The sequence below is a fragment of the Aspergillus tanneri genome (assembly GCF_003426965.1).
Source record: "Aspergillus tanneri strain NIH1004 chromosome Unknown AapTan_3_pilon_pilon_pilon, whole genome shotgun sequence".
In the NCBI taxonomy this organism is placed as follows: domain Eukaryota; kingdom Fungi; phylum Ascomycota; class Eurotiomycetes; order Eurotiales; family Aspergillaceae; genus Aspergillus; species Aspergillus tanneri.
Window position 1 is genome coordinate 4,477,477 of NW_022984630.1, and position 17,485 is coordinate 4,494,961.

At 44.7% G+C, this 17,485-nt stretch overlaps 5 protein-coding genes across 5 annotated transcripts; 4 read left to right on the forward strand and 1 right to left on the reverse strand.

The window, feature by feature from the left end:
- Nucleotides 1-2,588: 2,588 nt before the first annotated feature.
- On the forward strand, nucleotides 2,589-3,293 carry ATNIH1004_005259 (uncharacterized protein; the record flags this gene model as incomplete). The annotated part of the gene is made up of 1 exon (XM_033569913.1): nucleotides 2,589-3,293. One exon carries the CDS (start codon nucleotides 2,589-2,591, stop codon nucleotides 3,291-3,293), a length of 705 nt encoding a protein of 234 aa, XP_033428719.1.
- A 7,046-nt stretch (nucleotides 3,294-10,339) lies between these two features.
- ATNIH1004_005260 (tellurite-resistance/dicarboxylate transporter family protein) lies at nucleotides 10,340-11,521 on the forward strand (the record flags this gene model as incomplete). The annotated part of the gene is made up of 1 exon (XM_033569914.1): nucleotides 10,340-11,521. The coding sequence occupies one exon, from the start codon at nucleotides 10,340-10,342 to the stop codon at nucleotides 11,519-11,521; it is 1,182 nt and encodes a 393-aa protein (XP_033428720.1).
- An 864-nt stretch (nucleotides 11,522-12,385) lies between these two features.
- Nucleotides 12,386-13,404, reverse strand: ATNIH1004_005261 (uncharacterized protein; the record flags this gene model as incomplete). The annotated part of the gene is made up of 2 exons (XM_033569915.1): nucleotides 12,386-13,165; nucleotides 13,222-13,404. 2 exons carry the CDS (start codon nucleotides 13,402-13,404, stop codon nucleotides 12,386-12,388), a joined length of 963 nt encoding a protein of 320 aa, XP_033428721.1.
- An 849-nt stretch (nucleotides 13,405-14,253) lies between these two features.
- On the forward strand, nucleotides 14,254-14,913 carry ATNIH1004_005262 (uncharacterized protein; the record flags this gene model as incomplete). The annotated part of the gene is made up of 2 exons (XM_033569916.1): nucleotides 14,254-14,317; nucleotides 14,366-14,913. The coding sequence occupies 2 exons, from the start codon at nucleotides 14,254-14,256 to the stop codon at nucleotides 14,911-14,913; spliced, it is 612 nt and encodes a 203-aa protein (XP_033428722.1).
- Nucleotides 14,914-15,394: 481 nt separating this feature from the next.
- Nucleotides 15,395-15,753, forward strand: ATNIH1004_005263 (uncharacterized protein; the record flags this gene model as incomplete). Its single annotated transcript, XM_033569917.1, has 2 exons — nucleotides 15,395-15,559; nucleotides 15,613-15,753. The coding sequence occupies 2 exons, from the start codon at nucleotides 15,395-15,397 to the stop codon at nucleotides 15,751-15,753; spliced, it is 306 nt and encodes a 101-aa protein (XP_033428723.1).
- Between the last annotated feature and the right edge of the window lie 1,732 nt (nucleotides 15,754-17,485).

Consider the following 17,485-nt stretch of genomic DNA (forward strand, 5'->3'; position numbering starts at 1 on the left):
TGAAACAGATGTTTCATTCTGCTTGCCCGGAGTTTAAGGTTTAAAATTTAAAGTTTAAGACCAGCATAATTAATTTAATGCCGAACTTCGTGCTGTTCAGCCAAAAAGGTGTCTAGACATATTTCAAGCCAATACAGTAACTTTCTAGGTTAATACTAAATGTCAGGCTAAAAAATTACTGTATTGGCTTGAAATATAGTCTAGACACCTTTTTGGCTGAACGGTAAAAAGTTCAACAGTGTCAGGGCCAAGGTGGGCAACGATAAGTTCCTGCACCGATTAATCGATTATTTATTGATAATTGGCAGACTCTCACCGCCTATAATATCTACACCGCTACAAACATTTTTCTTGATTTCTTTATCTTTTTCATATTCTTTTATATTATCATACAAAAATAGATTCTGATGCAGATTCATCTAATATTTTACCTTTACCCACGCTAGGTTCATGTGAAATGCAGTTAAAAAGGGGGAAAACAGCCACAGCTCAGCTAACATGGGCTTATACGCGTCCAGCACAAGATGGGGAGGCCCAATTTTATAAAAACTCCTTAATCCAGTACTGTGTATATTGTACTGGATTACTGCATAGAACTTTAGTTACCACTAACATGTGAAATTATCTCTGGTTAAAGCATTAGATTATTATTAACCCTATCCTAAGCACACTACAACAAATAACAATGGATCGAGTACAGCAACTTTATTATAAAGCAGAGTCCTTAGGGAAAAAAGAAAAGGTTAATTCTCAGGTCCTTTAAAAAGTATTAAATCAAGATATTATTAATAAGGCATTAGTCTTATTAATTGTTGTACGTGTTGAGAATCTCGGGGAAGAAGCTATGTCGTGAGGTGCTAGGATAGCGGTGACTGGATAGTATATTGAAACTATCGGTGCGATCTAGTATCGCATGGTGAGTATGTTCTTCTATCTAGGAGAGAGAACGTAGACAAACGCTTCCTTATGTCTACGTGTCCCTTAGCCCCTGAATGTGATATATCAGATGGCCGCAGGACTAGGATACCCGAAGGTGCCTTAGGCATCCTGATTTTCAACAGTACGGAATCTTCTGTTTTATATTGTTGAATGGCCTGAGTTTCATGCTTTTTACCGAGTGCTTAATCCTGAGTTAAAGAGTTGTATTATTACAGCATATAACTCAGTCCCTGTAAAAATCAAACAATTATGGCAGGTACATATGGATATTGTATAAAAAAAACTTTAGTCTGCTTTGTTAAGTATTCACCTTATACTTGATATCTGGACCTCTCCAAATCGGCTGCTTTTTCTTGGGATTTGTGCTTACTTTGTTGAACAAAGTTAAGACTAGTTATTAAAAGCTCTCCTTGGTCTTTAGTGGAGAGGAGAAATTTGTTACTCTTTTTCCAGTGCTAAAAAATTATGGGATTATATAAAAGCTTGGATCTATTATTTATAATAATCACACTGCAAATTATAAGCTTTGCCGTATATTAGCCATATATCTAGCTACCAGGCCCATTGCAGAGCCAGTTTCATCAAAATTGTAGATATCTTGTGCAATTCGATGTTGTGTTATAGTGATTTGTACGCGATCAACCCACTCCCTAAGAAGCTTAGAATACTCACATTTAGCACGCTGGTAATTATACCGTCGATAATATCTTAATTTAAGCTCATCACGCCGTTTGATAAAGTTATATACCCAATTTACACCAACTGTCTGAATAGGTGTAGTACCACGGTTGGAAAGCAGAATATTAGCCATTTCTGTTGGAAATCAGGATGCCTAAGGCACCTTTGGATATCCTAGTCCCGCAGCTATCTGATATATCACACTCAGGGGCTAAGGGAGACGTAGACATAAGGAAGCGTTTGTCTACGCTCTCTCTCCTAGATAGATGAACACACTTACTATGCGATACTAGATCGCACGATAGTTTCAGTATACTATCTAGTCACCGCTATCCTAGCACCTCACAACATAGCTTCTTCCCCGAGATTCTCAACAATTTCTTGTATATTGTCAAGGGTTGAACCCAATGTATTGCTCAGGCATGGCCTTCGCTCCTATATAGGGCGCTAGATGCGACTGATCTCTGATTAGTCGTCTTGTACCTTTTTATATGGTCAAGTGGTTTTATCTCTACTAGCGCAGAGACAACCAAACCATCGCATATTGCCTTTTTTTTTTTTTTTTTCATATTTAATATCTTACATACAGTAATACAATATTTATCTGGAAGAAACCAACAAGGTTTCAGATAGAATAAGATTATGCTATTATCTGGAACAAACCAACGAGGTTTCAGATAAATCAGATTATGCTATCCCGTACTACAGTACATGAAGCAACGTTGACAATTATAGAGCATAAATAATTGGCGCAAGGAGATCCGTAAACTAAGACAATTTCTTCGTTACACTATCTTTAAATTTTTAATATTCCTTCTGATGCAAAATCTACTGTCTTTAGTTAATGCAGTGATTACTGGTCCCTAGTCGTTTTTTGAATAATGCTTCTCCTTATTTTACTTGCAGGAATTTAGCCTGCAATCTGGGCTTTACCAGCTCCCCTTATTAAAAGCTTTACTGTCCATGTTCCTATGGCTGGTAGCAATTACTTATCCGACTTGATTGCCCATCAACAAGACCCAAATTCTCAATATCTACAGAAGTCTCTTCCTCCAGCTGCGCAGAAGCGCCATGAAACTCCAAAACTTGAACGTCTCATCAAACGTCAAGATGAATCTGGATTTTCTTGGAATGATTTCCCAGACAATCTCAAAAATGCAGGCGTGACAGAGACTGAGAATGGTGATCCACAAATCTCGGATTCTTTGGAACAAAGCGTTAACAACATTGCACTTGAGGATGAGAACACTGCCCCTGGGGACGAGAATACAGCCTCCGGGGACCAAAAGATACCCACGGGGACCCAAGTAGCAGGTTATACGGAGGGAGAGAACGGGCGCCGCTATCCTATTTATCATGCATCTGACGGTCACCGTTATACAGGTGATATAGTACCGGACGACTTCTTTCGAAGGGAGGGGTCTTGGACCACTTCACCTCGTCAACCCCTAGATATTCCCCCAGGGATATCCGTGGGTGAAGGCTTGGACAATTGGCTTAAGGAGCGTATTAAAAATCTTCCGGGGACTATTGTCAGACCCACGACACCGCGAGAGGAAGTGCATCAAAATTTAATCAATAACGGCAACTTTTGTGACGGGTTCAATGCACATTGGGCAGAAACCGCCCGCGCCAGAACTCCTAGGCCTGGTAAATTTGGAAAAGGTCGTTCCTAATGACTGAACCGTATACGGGATTGCAAAACAGTGCCAAGGCGCTATACTCTCTAATTTTGGAACACTATCGTTTTTTTCACTGCTTCTTTAGTACGAAACCAAAACGGTACGGCATCCCTTTGGAATTTTCCAAGGAGATTCAGTCGACACAGCTACGGTCAACGCTGGTCCTGTCATTATTGTTTCGTGGTATTCCATAGTGGGAGAGAGCCTTCAAGAATGTGATATGACTACACCTGATCACATAGATACAAAATAATGGGATCTAATGGACCAAGTTTCTACTCCGCCATCAAATGCAAGATTGGGTTTACGATAGATGGCATTCTGTCGAGTAGTTTGTTAAAGTTCAGCACTGAGCATCAATACTTCCCACGTTCCATGCCGAAAAATCTCGCATCATATCTTGCATAACCTCCATGTATTCACGTTCCTCAAATACAAACTCTAGCAGAGACACAAATATCCCTTTGCTCATTAACAAGGATGAAGCTAGCTAGCAAACGCACGTGTGGATAGAATGACAGAACACATAAAAGTACCCAGGCAGTTCTGTCGCTGAAATGATAAACTTAGCACTTGTCATGATATGAGCATATATAGTAGCTTGGTGTTTGGTCGTCGACCAAACATTGTGGCTTTTTGGCTTGTTGGCGTATATGGTTGAAACCAAGCACTACCGTTTTGCTACAGCATGGCTCAGAAAGACATCCGCATGACTATATAATGGCAGGATCGTGTTTAGAAATCTTCTGTCTTCGTGAGAGCTAAACTGTTGTGAATCAAGGCTCGATCTGGTAGAAGAGTTTCATTCAGATCAATGCTGGTGTGGCGGCAGGCAAATCAGATGGATAAGATCACATTGAGTCCTATATCGAGAATACTAAAGATGGGGAGGAAAGGAAGAAGGTAGAAGGGCGTTGTCATGGCGAGCGACGATATGGTGTGAAGCTTTCCAGTCCTAGCCCTGTGCCCTCAGCCCTTCCTTATCCCAATACGGCCTACGTGCAAACCATATTAGCATCACGTCACCGCGTTAACCTGAGCGCAGTGTCCAAGGCCAGGTCGTCACAGCTGAGACTTACAGTAATGGAAGATCTTGATCTCTTGAATCTAGCATTCCAAATTCCTCCAAAATAGAGTATGCATAGAACTCCTGATCAAAAGCTGGATAAAGTCCTTTCCCTAATATCTTTTATTGAAGATTAGGAGTGGTTAGGTAGTCAGTCACCAATCGAGCAGAATCCCCTACGTCCTTTAGGTCGTTCCGGTGCGTCAAGATCATCCCGAGCTTCTTCGAGAGCTTCTTCGAGGGCCTCTTCGATCGAACCAGAGAACTCGTCGAATCAACCTCAGACACCTTACCGGCCCAAACAGGCCCGTGAACCTTTAACTGTACGACGATCCGCTAGATCCAGAGAAATCCCGTCCTCTGCTCGTCTATCTTCGAGGCGTTTGTTTGACGAATTACCCTTAACTGTTGAGCACCGTGAGGATACCAAGTATCGTCAACTATCTGATATGTCTGGATTAAACACTTCAAGTCACCAGCCTAGCGGCCCTGGTGGAAACTCTTCAAGTACGATCAGCTACCAAGATGGATGTCCCGTAAATACCCCTTTACCTCCTGTTCCGACAACATATCCTTCGCAGGATGCGTTGGCCCAAATCCTCACCTCGATAACCCAGATAAATAACCGGTTGCAACGACTGGAAAACCGGGATAACAACCGATCCCAACCCCGTCAAGGACCACCCGGACCACCCGGCGATCGCGGACCTCCAGGACCTCCTGGCCCCACGGCAAATGGAACACTTGGTGGCCCTTGGAAAACAGAAGAAATGGGCTACTTCTGGCCAGACCTTAAGGAGGATGTCGCGTTGAAACAAGTGAACAACCACGCCTACTACAAGGATATTAATGTATTTGTGGACAGGGTTAAAGACATAATAGCTTATAAAGGTGAGGCGATGGTAAAAGCTAATCATCAAGCCTGTCGTCGGGGATTATTCTTAAGCTGGTTTATATCGGAGCTTTCGGAGTTTGAGAAGGCAGCTTTGCGATCCTTGCAACTTGCAAAAGGTTGGTTAAGCCAACTTAGTAAACACTTCAACCCAAACCCTCTAGAAGCTTTAAACAAGGTTAACGTGCTTAGGTACACTTATGGAGACGTAACCGCAGGTAAATCCCCACAAGCCTTTGCAGAGGAGGTTATTTGTTTAGCCCGAGCTGCGGAGATTACCTCGCCGTTTTAGCAGATAGCTATAATCTGGAATGCCTTGGATCCCATTTTATAACAGCACGACAGGCAACCGACGCCAGATACCTCGAAAACGGAATTCTTGCAGGAACTTAAACGTCAACAGTTTCTATGGCAGAACCTGGCATCCTGTTGTCTGACCCCTAAAGGCCCTCCTTATGGTAAAGCTACTCCGCAGGCCCAGACACAGAAGCCCTTTGAAAGGAATAACTGTCAAGGACCTCAAGCTAATGCCTTTAGGCAGCCCTTTAGACCTCCCCAGGCTTTTTCTTACCCGTACTACGCTTAGCCACTGTTCCAAGCCTCCCCGTCTCTAACGCCGAGATTTGGATACTCTGCCTGGACGTCAGATAACGGACGTGGATATAATGGGTTTAGGCATCAGCCTGTTTACCAACCGAGTCAAACCAATGGTAACGGTCAACAAATGACCCCGCAAGATCTACCAAAACCACAGCTCCAGATCGCAGATAAACCAGCTAATCCTGCGAACTTTAACCAAAGCTCTTGGAATCGTCAAGGAGCATTAACAAATTGTTCCAAACAAGCGAGAACCAGACACCCGCAGGGATTACAGACCAACAAGATACTGCGTATACTGTTAATAATACTGGAAATACTTACGCACCGCTATCCGACGAACACTTTGTCCCTGATAACGCCGCCTTTTAGGGATTTAACAATCATCAGTATGGCGAGCTATATAACGAATCCTTTAACGCCTATAATACGTACACTACAGAGGTCAAACCTCTGGAGGTTGACCGGCAATCTGACTATTTGCCTTTCGTTGAACTAAGTGGCGTTGACAAAAGTAATGTTGGTGATATAGTTACATTATGCACCTGTTGCGGTCAAGCCTACTTGTTAAATAATCAGTTGCATAAGCACCTTCTTTCTTGTTCTAACAGTGGACATAACACCCAAATTCTGACTGTCGAAGCCAATTCGGTTGAAATTGTTAAATCAAATCGAATTCTTAATATTACTTCCTGCAACTTGGTAAATATTCGGACGTCGCGTTGCACTACCGCAACAGTTGGGTTAAACCAGACGTTAACAAGATATGTTTGGATTCCGGTGGTTTTTTAATAATTATTAATAAGACTTTTGCAAGGAATATCCCAAATATTAAGATTAAAGAAGTTTCTCCAATCACGGTAACAGGGATAGGAATAACAAAGTACTATTTAATAAATGCTGCTATTTTTTCGGTTTATTTCGCGAAGGCCTTACCCAGGAGCTCCGAGTCCAAGCTTGAAAGTAAATTATGTGGAGCTTTTTTTGCTAAAATTACTATATAAGTGTATCTAGTTCCTTCTATTTAGGCCAAGTTGTTAATAGGCATTAACATACTTGTGCCTGAAGGGATATTACTTAACTTTGCTTGTTAAAGTGCTTTAATTACTTCCTACAAAGGATTTGTTTTTTCTATTATCTGCAAGGCAAAGCCCTGTTATTAACCCAAGCAGGCGGTATATACTGCTCGCCGAGCGGTTATTTTACTAAGGACCCAATGCAAAATTCCTATTAAGCTAAAAACAGGATTACTTGGAGACCGCGACTACACTTTTAAGCCTTGGGATAGTACTCCTTTGGTATCTCGGCGTATCTAGTAAACAACTCCTTTTCTTTTAAAGTCTTAAACAACCAAAACAAGCCAGTGACGCTCGCAAGGCGCTACCGCCTAGGTACCTTGCTTAACATAGACAACTGTTTTGCCACTGCGTACAGGGCTAAATTAGATCCCTTTCTGCCCAGTGGCGAAGATCTAGTAATTCCAACTTTTAGTTATCCCTACTAGCCAAAGAAACCGTCAGTTGCTAAAGGCACTGCGGGAGTAAGCTTCTCTAATCTTCCTGCCTTAATAAATCGGGATACACGTCGTTTCGCCGAACAACTCTGAAAATGCGAGGAGAATTACAGTAAACCTAGATTTATATATTACTGGTATATTAAACGTTCGTTTACCAAAGCACTTTAGGCTTTCGAAGCATTCCATACCTTATTAGTTGGTACCGAACCACCAACCGGGCTCGATTTAGTGTTACCCAATAGCATTACCATCCATGGAAATGGCCCTGAAGCCCTTAAGGTTCAACATATCCTCGAAAATCACAATATTTGGGCTTTGCCTGATGGTTCCAATATAGGAATTATAAAATACCTTGGAATAAATAAATGGAGATTCCACTACAACCAGGCTGGGAAAAGCACATTCCTAAGGCAAGGATTTACCGGGTAGGACCCAGGGGGGAGACCGCTATTAACAAGATATTTAGGCCCTTGTGCAAGGCTAAAAACCTGATTTCATAGCCCTAGCGGTTATCCAGTATTTGTCGTGATTAGACCTGTATGGAATAATAAACTTTGTTAGTTTAAGATTAAGGAATGTGTGGTTGTCGACCTTTAAGCTATAAATAAAAAATCTAAGCCCGATCTTTATCCTTTACCTTCTCAGGAAGAAGTTATTACCATGGTTAAGGACTGTCTGTATATCTTAGTAGTTAACACTGCCAAGTTCTTTACTAATAGCTAGTTAAACCTAAGCACGTAAATTATCTTGCCGTGGTTACCCACCATGGTCAGGAGGTTTTCCAAGTAGCTATAATAGGATATATTAACTCTATTTAAAGACACATAGACCGAATTTTTAAAGACTTTCTATTTACTAGAGCTTATATTAATAATGTTGTTCCTACTTTCAAGATACTTAAAAACTATATTAAACACCTAAACAAATTTTTCAAGCGGTTCGAGCAGTTAAATATTAAGCTTGAACCTAAGAAAGCCTTTATAGGATTTCCTTCGGTTAAACTACTTGGCCAAAGGGTTAATAGGTCCGGGCTATTAACCCTGGAAGAAGAACTCTAGGCTATACATAACCTTTTATTCCCGAAGACTCCCGCTAAGCTAGAGCACTATCTTGGCCTTACCGGGTGGTTTCGTCACTATATCTCTAGGTATACTTGATTTTCTAGCTGGGGCAATAGTTTTCTCTTTTCATTTTAGACTTTTTTACTTACTAAGTAGACCTAAGCATACCCTAAGGCTAAGATGAAATTCTCTATATTTTTGTTTAGATAAATTTATTTATTTATATTTATTCTTCTTAAATAATTACTCGTATTAGGTAGAATCCCCTGATCCACTTCGAGACTGGAGAATTAATAGATCCGACCAATCAATTGACAGTTAGAAATCTATTTTAGCACTTTGACCCTTTCTGAGCTTTCTGGCCTCCTCGCACTAAATCATGACCCCCTCCGAACTGCGACTCTCCACTCCACTCTTTTTGTGATTGGCACAACAGACATAGCTACTCCAACAAAATTGGAAGCCTAACCAGTCGCGGGCAAATCGAACGAGTTGCGGTCTCTATAAACTAATGAATCCCATCCGACTGGTTTGATTCTTCTGCCAAGCTCGCGTTCTTTCGGATCCTCACACGAAATATGCTGATTCCTCGATGTCTTCTCGCCTGTTCCCATCCTCATCTTCGACACGGAGTCCGGCTCCCTCGGTCGCGTCTCAGGCTACTGAGTCGTATACCAGTGAACCATCACCACACTCAAGCCACGAATTCCCAAACAAAACAAGATGCCGTTCCTCGTGACACAACTCCGAGGCCGGTGGCCCGAAAACTTCAGAGACCCATTGCATCACTATTTGACTGGTTTTCACGCTCTCAAAGCCGACGACCATATATTACCCAACTGTGCCTTACACCGCTGATATTCTGTCTTGGGGACTTTTCAGCACAAATGATAGGGGATGATGATGATTTCGACTATTATCGCTCGCTGCGGAGTGCCATCGCCGGTTTTGTTATCGCGATTCCTAGTTATGAATGGTTCCTGTTCCTAGGGCGGCGGTTTAATTACAGCTCACCCTCTCTGTCTTTGGGGGCGAAGGTAGCTGCCAACCAAGCCATTTATACTCCGCTGTTCAATGTCTATTTTTTTGCAGTTCATGGACTTCTCGCCGGGGATGGGCTTTGGGGTACAATTGAAAGAGTGAAAAATAAAGCATCTATAAGTATTCCCAGAAGCTTTCTATTTTGGCCTTTGGTGACGACATTCAACTTTTCATATATCCAACCCCAGTCTCGGGGAATTGCGACATCGATATTCTCTGTTTTTTGGCAAACATACTTGAGTTGGTTGAATACTTCTGCTGGAGGGGGAAAAGGAAAGGCCACATGCAATTCTGGGTCATCTGGGGTGACTGCCGTGGAAGGTTGAGATCGTCCAATGCTCATGTTCGACAACTAACAAAATCAACGTCTTGCGATCATAGTTCTCCGGATACATATTAGACCTCTTGTGCGAACATATAAGAGAAGTTGCTATGTTATGTTAGACTCCTGGATCCTTCCAGTATCTGGCTGCGGCACTAGTCCACATACCCACACGGGGCCCCGCTGCAGATCTAGCTTGCCTCTAGGGCCTCATGCTCATGTTATAGTAGTGGGGACCCGTAAAATCTTAATAAATATGGGGTTAAAATAAGTCCAAATGCTCTAGCATTTGGATATCCTGTATCTTATTCCAATGTCCGGATATTAGCTAATCGTGCCGGGCGCCCCTATATCACCCGCCATTAAATTCTCGCTAGGGACGCTCGCTTCATAGCTAGTTAGCTACCCCTCGCGGGCATTTTCTACCCCCGGCCATCTGCAACCTCGCACCTCGTCGTTTCTTTCCATTCTTCGGAAATCAGCCATTTCCGCTCGGTTGAGACCCTGCCTTTAGTCTATATCTATATCTATATACATATGTCGCTATGCCAGACGAAGAGCAGCATAAAACCTCAACGAGGAACGCCGCTCCACCCAACAATGCAGAGCCCAAAGTCAAAAGCACCGCCAAGGAGGTCCGACTGCTCGATCACTTCACATGGGCTAACTTCACCTGCACGCAGTCTACCGGCGGCGTGGCCATTCTCCTGTCCGAAACCCCCCATCAATTTCGTGGGCTGCAGACCGCCGGTGTCGTAGTCTTCATCCTTAACCTAGTCCTGTTCGTCTGCTTCACCGCAGCCATGATCTGTCGGTTCGTACAGAGACCTTCGAACTTACGCAGATCCGTCACGGAACCCCCCGAAGCCTACTTCACAGGCTCTCTATGGCTCTCGATGGCGACCATCATCATATGCATGCAGCGTTTCGGTGTTCCTCACGCCGGTCCTTGGGCCATCGTCGCCGTCCGGGTTCTCTTCTGGGCCTATGCTGCTATCACCCTGACGTATAACGTCGTCATCTTCGTCGTCATGTTTGTCGTTTACCCCCTCGAGCCTGGCACCATGAGCCCACCAATGTTTTTGATGATTTTTAACGCCATGCTGACCGGCACCGTCGCGTCGTGTATTGCGGCACATCAGCCTCTCTCACAACAAATGGCCATCATCGTTGCCGGCATTGCTTTTCAGGGTCTTGGGTGGATCTTGTGCCTTCTCTTTCTTCCGCTCTTCGTGGGCAACATGCTTATCAACGGTCTCGGTCCGGCAAACCAGAGACCCGGACTCTTCATATCCGTGGGTTCATCGGGATACACCATTGTGGCTCTCATTGGGTGCGCCAAGGCGATCCCTGACGAATATGGATACTTTGCGAAGCACCCTACTGCTTCGGAAACCCTGAACGTCGTGGCCTTGTGGATAGGCATCTTCCTTTGGCTCTTCACATTCTGGCTTTTCGCGATTGCACTGGTCGCTCACTTGCCCATTATAATTTCCAAATGCGGCAATAATAATATGGCGCAGCCACAGATGAGTTTCACCCTTCCTTGGTGGGCCATTGTCTTCCCGAATGTTGGCTTCACAATTGCCACGATTTACATTGGCGAGGAGCTGGAATCCAACGCCATATCTTGGGTGGCAACAGTCATGACCGTGCTAGTCTTTGCGGCATGGCTCATGGACTTATTCCTGCATCTAAAGTCTATATTTCAAAGGCGCATCATGTAACAAATGTTGGCAAATCGACAATACATCCCTTGTCAGATTATCTTCAATGCTTTATGCTCCAAATCGGGCCAAGTGGTCGTATATAATTTGCTATCACAGTGGTTATCAGTGGGCGAATTTTACGCGATGTCGCAGGCATCTCCTAATGAACAGCCCGGGCTGGGACAATAGAAACTTGTGTAGCCCAGCCATACGTAGGGCATAGGCGGCAGACAATACGGCTACGGCTACGCGCACGCTTAAATTGCTTTCTAGGACTCTTCCAAGGCTACGTGAGGTCAATTAGCGAAGACCCGGCTTCTACCACACTGCACATGGAGGGACATCGTCGACAACTGGAATAGGAGACCATGTATACTAGTACTCTTAGCTTAGCACGTCCCCCATGCCCCAAGGGAGGCTCTAGGGAGACAGGCCACGCCTGGTTCTTCCGCTGGACGTTAATGACGACTACTACTACTACTACTACTACTACTACTACTACTACTACTACTACTACTACTACTACTACTACTACTACTACTACTACTAAAACAATAGAAACTTGAAGATGGAATCCATTCCAGAATTATCGTAATGTAAGATAACTAGAAGAATTTCCATCCCAAACATAGTAGCATTTCCCTTTGTTAAAGAGAGAACAGCGCAAATAGCATTTCCCCTTTGTTGGAAAGACAGAAACTGTTCAGCATCCATTCACCTGCAATCCTACTGGCTCGTGTAGGTTGCCACCAGCTATCTAGGACTCGAGAACCGAAGGGATATCGACACACTTAGGGTGCAGCTCGATATTGCGCTGGCTCCACCAAGGGTTCTTCGCGGCGATCAAGATCAAGTCTCTCCCCTCCACGTCGGCGTATTTTCCTAGGTAGAACGAACATAAACCGTGAAAAAGTGCCCAAAGAAGAACTTTTTGAAGAAATTGTCCTGGTTAAGGTCGATGTTGACAAACTCGATGTTACGGTTCTGCGGGACATTCTTTCCACCGAACAGCCCTTCCAGGATCTTGATCTTACCCTTCGTGTAGTCGTCGGCATTGGAGTCGAGGAAGGTGACGATGGCCTGCTTTTCGGCCGGATCGGAATAGGTAGCCACTTCAGTGTGGGAGAATTCGTGCAGAGGTTTCAGTGCGTCAGAACCATGGCGATTTCGTTGAAAAACATGGCTATCTGCTTGAGCAGGGTGACGTACCAGTCCACTGTGCTCAGCAGGGCGATCCGGCTCCCTCTCAGCTTCTCGGCGATGGTCTTCTGCTCGCTTGAGGGTTCCCTCGTGGAACTCGGATTTCAGGAACTTGACCGAGTCCTCGAGCTCGGATTGGTAGGAGGAGTTTGTGATCTTCAGCTTGTGGAAGAGATCGAGGAAGATCGAGAAGAACTGCTGAACGTGATAGAGGGGGTATTCCCGGTCGGCATGACGTAGCTTATACTGGATCAGCGAGGTGCCGTGCTCCTTGCACAGAGAGGCAATCTTCCCGCCTCCAGAGAGAACGATCAGGTTTTTGTTTCGGGTCATCTCTCGCATGGTGTCGAAGAACAGGCACGGCTCGACCGACCAGCCGCTATAGCAGATGAATGCCAGCGTGGCCGGGTCTTTCATGGTTTCTCTGTCAACAAACCAGTCCAGGTCGTAGTCGTTAATAACCTGGACGTGCATCGGGATGCGCTCCGTTAGAAGTCCTTGACGATGTCGGACACCACCGAGGAGCATCCCATCCCATAGAAGACGACCCTCTTGAACTGCCCAGACTCGATCCTAGAACGCAGTCCCTTGTCCAGTCCATTTAGGTCGTACTCCTGGGCCCAGAGGATGCTTTCGAAGAAAGGATCGCCGAGCATGGGCTCGAGACGCTCGAGGTGTGGCTGCGTCTGTTTCTGCAACATCGTTTTGAATGAGAAAAGCCCAAGGCAAGGAACGGCTTATCAGTGGTATATAACAATAGTTTAGCTTGGGTCTGTAGTCGAAAAGATCAGGCTTTGGACAGTGGATATAGCAGTATAGCGATGTAGGAGAGAGATAAAAAACTATAGCATTCTCAAGGAGTCTACCTGGGGTTCTCATGCCATTATATAGGCATATTTGATCCCCCGCCTCATTCTCAATGAGTTGTACTCTGCCTTATTCAGAAGGTACCGGTGGCTGCGGAGTTCACATGCGTGTATTAGTTGTACTTTTGGGAAGATGCAAGGCTTATCCTAGGCGTGTCAAAGCCAAGCTCTTGGTATAGATGACATCACCCATCTACCGCTCCTCGCGACAAACAATTGCCAGAGAATGAACCCTTGTGCGAGTCCAGACTTCGCCATCGCCCGTACTCTCGACCAATATGTCTCTACTATCTCGACTAACCTCGCTATTACAATGATCGCGCAAGGGGAATCTCGCCGACCTCAACATCCAGCCCCTCGAGCCGTACCGTCAATACTACCCCGGTGATATTGTGAAGGGTCTCGTGGTACTAACTGTCGTCAAGCCTGTACGTATCACGCATCTTACCGTTGCTCTACATAGCTTTGTCCGCATATTCAAGAGCCCTAGTGCTCGCTTGACCGCGCAATAATTGCCTCTCCCTCTGGATCAAGATTCCTCATACGAGGCCATGCAGATCTACCTAAGGGACAATTAGATAAATATCTCATAAAAACAACGGTGTATTCTGCTATACTATCTCGCATACATAAGGTGGAACATGCCTAATATGCCCCTCCATGGTTTGAGACATCACATTTCCTATGTCAATAAAGGATGCCATTCACGAAGAGGGCTGGTATTTTGCACAGGATTTTGAATTTATTGGTACTTCTGATCTCGGGTATACAGGATTGTAGCCACGTCCGGATGTAGAATCTGAAACCGTCATCCATGCTGTGTTTTCGAGCTTTGTCAACGGCACCATCTCCCAGGACGCCAACTGCCATAATGGTGCTGATGGTGGCCCTGGTGTTAGCTGCGCTATCGATTTACCCGGCAACTACTCAAACATGTATCACCTCCGAGTTCAAAATACACGAGGCACAACTTGGAATGGCACGTTAATTAACACAGTCACTGGCATCGAGACACATATCGGGTCGTATACACTGCCAACAGGCTCGCTCGGTATTCAGGGGACACAGCTTGGGTTTGTTAAGTGGTGGCCTTTCAATAATGGGTTGCCGGCGACCTGTGAGTCTCTCAGTCAAACTTTAGTGGTTTTTGGGGTACCCACAACTTCAACAGATGGTGTCGGGCCTGGAGAATTGGAGAATGCATATGAGGTGTATGATTGTGCCGGCAAGCAAGACTTTAAGTCCCAGAGGCTGTCAGATGGCGTTGAGGTCAAAGTTGGTTTCAAAAAAAGCCCGCCTTTATCCAAAAAATATTCACCGTACCCTGGACCGTATCCAATGTGACATCATCTGGCCTTTCGGATCTGTCATTCCCCATTACATTCAAAGAAGCTGACAGGGATGGAAAGTATATATTGTCGCAATTATTTAGTTTTGGCAACCATTCCTACGGCTGGTCCCTGGGGTTCCAACCTGCCTCTGCCAATGGAAGATTAAATTATCTGCAGGCAGAGTTCCATGGTTTTGTTCCTGGTACTACGACAAATAACAAAAATTGCGGGCCTTGCAATTATGGGTTATCGACTCCTGCTCTGTTCTTTTCAGGGGGGATTTTTCTCACACCTACCACTTGACGGTCCACAATAGTGGAGATACAACTTGGGTCGGCACTGTAACTAACATTACATCTGGGAGAAAAATTCATATTGGGTCTTACAAACTCCCTCCGGGAGGGGGTGGTATTACTGGCTTCCAAAATGGGCAAGTAAGATTTACAGAGAACTTTCAACGACCAACTGCTAGCAACTGCAGCTCACTGGGCAATATGTTCGTCGTCTTTGGGAAGCCCATTACATCGGTTAATTCGGCTGGTTCATCAGACCTGGGAGATGTGCAAAGCTCTAGTGATTGCGCTGAATATGGCAGCAGAAAGGGCATCAATGGAGTAGAGGTATATATCCACTCCGGGAATAGGGGTGATAAAGGGAAAGTGAGTTACTACAGACTGCCCCTGCTGATCTACAGGAGCTGACGCCGAACTAGAACCAGGACACACCCCAAGAAACACCCGGCCCTGCTCAGCCGGCTCAGGCTGTTACAGAAACAAAGTTGCCGCAATCCGCTGCTAGGGGCAGTTCTGGGGATGGAACGTCTTTAAACGCTGCTTGGGATGGACAGCCCTAAGCGCCAAGGCTGACGAGGGTCAGGTTACCCACAAATAGTGGGAACATTATATTTTTTTTTTAGATCAATTTGATGTCCAACCTGATTATCAGGGCCTAGGTCGAAACCTGCCCGAGGCACCAAGTCTGCTTCATTCACTGTTGATCCCACAATGTAGAGATTTCCCACATTTCCTGTACGATAGAATTTTTTCTTCCTTCCTTCTCTACGTTTGATGTTTCGTTAGATCGCCACCTTAGATAGAATACATCCATTTTACCAAGGTGTATATGATCATCACACTTGGATCCCTTCGGCCACTCAGCTGCTCTGGATGCGCATTCGCCGCGATCTTCTCGGTTATTATCTTTTAATATTCGAGAATTTGATATTCGATACACCCTTATCAAATAACTCTGTGTCCAGCGCGCATCCAATTAAAAGAAAAAAAATATTATTCACTTCACAGATGGCTGCACCAATATGGCTTCTGAACCTCCTCACGGAACTAGCGTAGAAGGCCTTCAGCAAGACCACTAATATCACCAAGGCCGCTAGCTACATCACCAGTAGCACTATCACCACGAAAGATGCCACCAAGAATGCCACCATTGGGGCTTTCACCACTGCTTCCACCAATAGGGCTGTGTCGTTATGCAAGGGAGGTTCTCACTACACAAGATACTCGTCGATTTGCCTTGGGTTTCACACTATGTGGATCTAATATGCGTCTGTGGGATTCGATCGTGTGGGAGCTATCGCCTCATCGCCCTTTAATGAGGCTGACCAAGGAGCATCCGTTCTGGTTAGCCGCGGAACGACGAAAATACTCGCAGTTATGTTGGACTCAGTCTTGACAAGCTCTTAGCCTGAGCCTATCCAGTCAGGATCCCATTTGGCGGAGGGCTTACCTGAAGATCTACAAAGTAACTAGTTAAGAAACATACAGGCCCAGAGGAGCTCCAGACGAACATACTCCAAAAAATAAATTGAAGATTATATTTAGAGCATAGCTCTTTGTGTCATTTAATGTATCGGTTAACACAGCATTCGCCAATAGTTACTTCTTTTGATGGCGATAGCCTGGCAGAGAGTATGATCTGGGCTAGATAGCGTAACGTAGCAGGACACCGAATGGCCCAAGACAGATAGAATAGCTCCCTGCGCATCACTTCCCCTGAATTCCACAACAATGAAATTCAGATAAGACATTTTTACCAATCGTACTCTATTTCCCCCTCCGAACCAGGAAAGAAGGAAGGAAAGCAGGAAGGAAATTACGTGATGTACTTCAAGGGACAATAGGGACAGTAGGGACAGTAGGGACAACAGGAACCATAGGCCCGAGAAATTAAATGACTCCTAGCCCTTTACAAGTACATTTGGAATTAATTGGCGCAAAACACGAAATCACTGCTATCATCTTTTTCAGAATAGAATCTATTATTGGACTGGAAAATATTCAGCTCGTCTACGGGTGGTGTAGGGCATCCATGGCAGGATTGGAGTAATTCTTTGCTAAGGACAATTGTTGCTATCTGTGCCGCGGCTATATATATTTTTATAATGGGCTGCAATAATTAAATAAATATACTTCCCATGGGCGTAGATATCTTATAATTATAATATGTAGTATTATGTAGAAGCTAAAATACAGGCCAATGCAGTGGCTATCCCACACCAACGGGCGTACTATGGAGGCCTTCAACTAGCTCTTCGGCTTTTCGACTATTACTTCCTAGAAGGTCTCCGC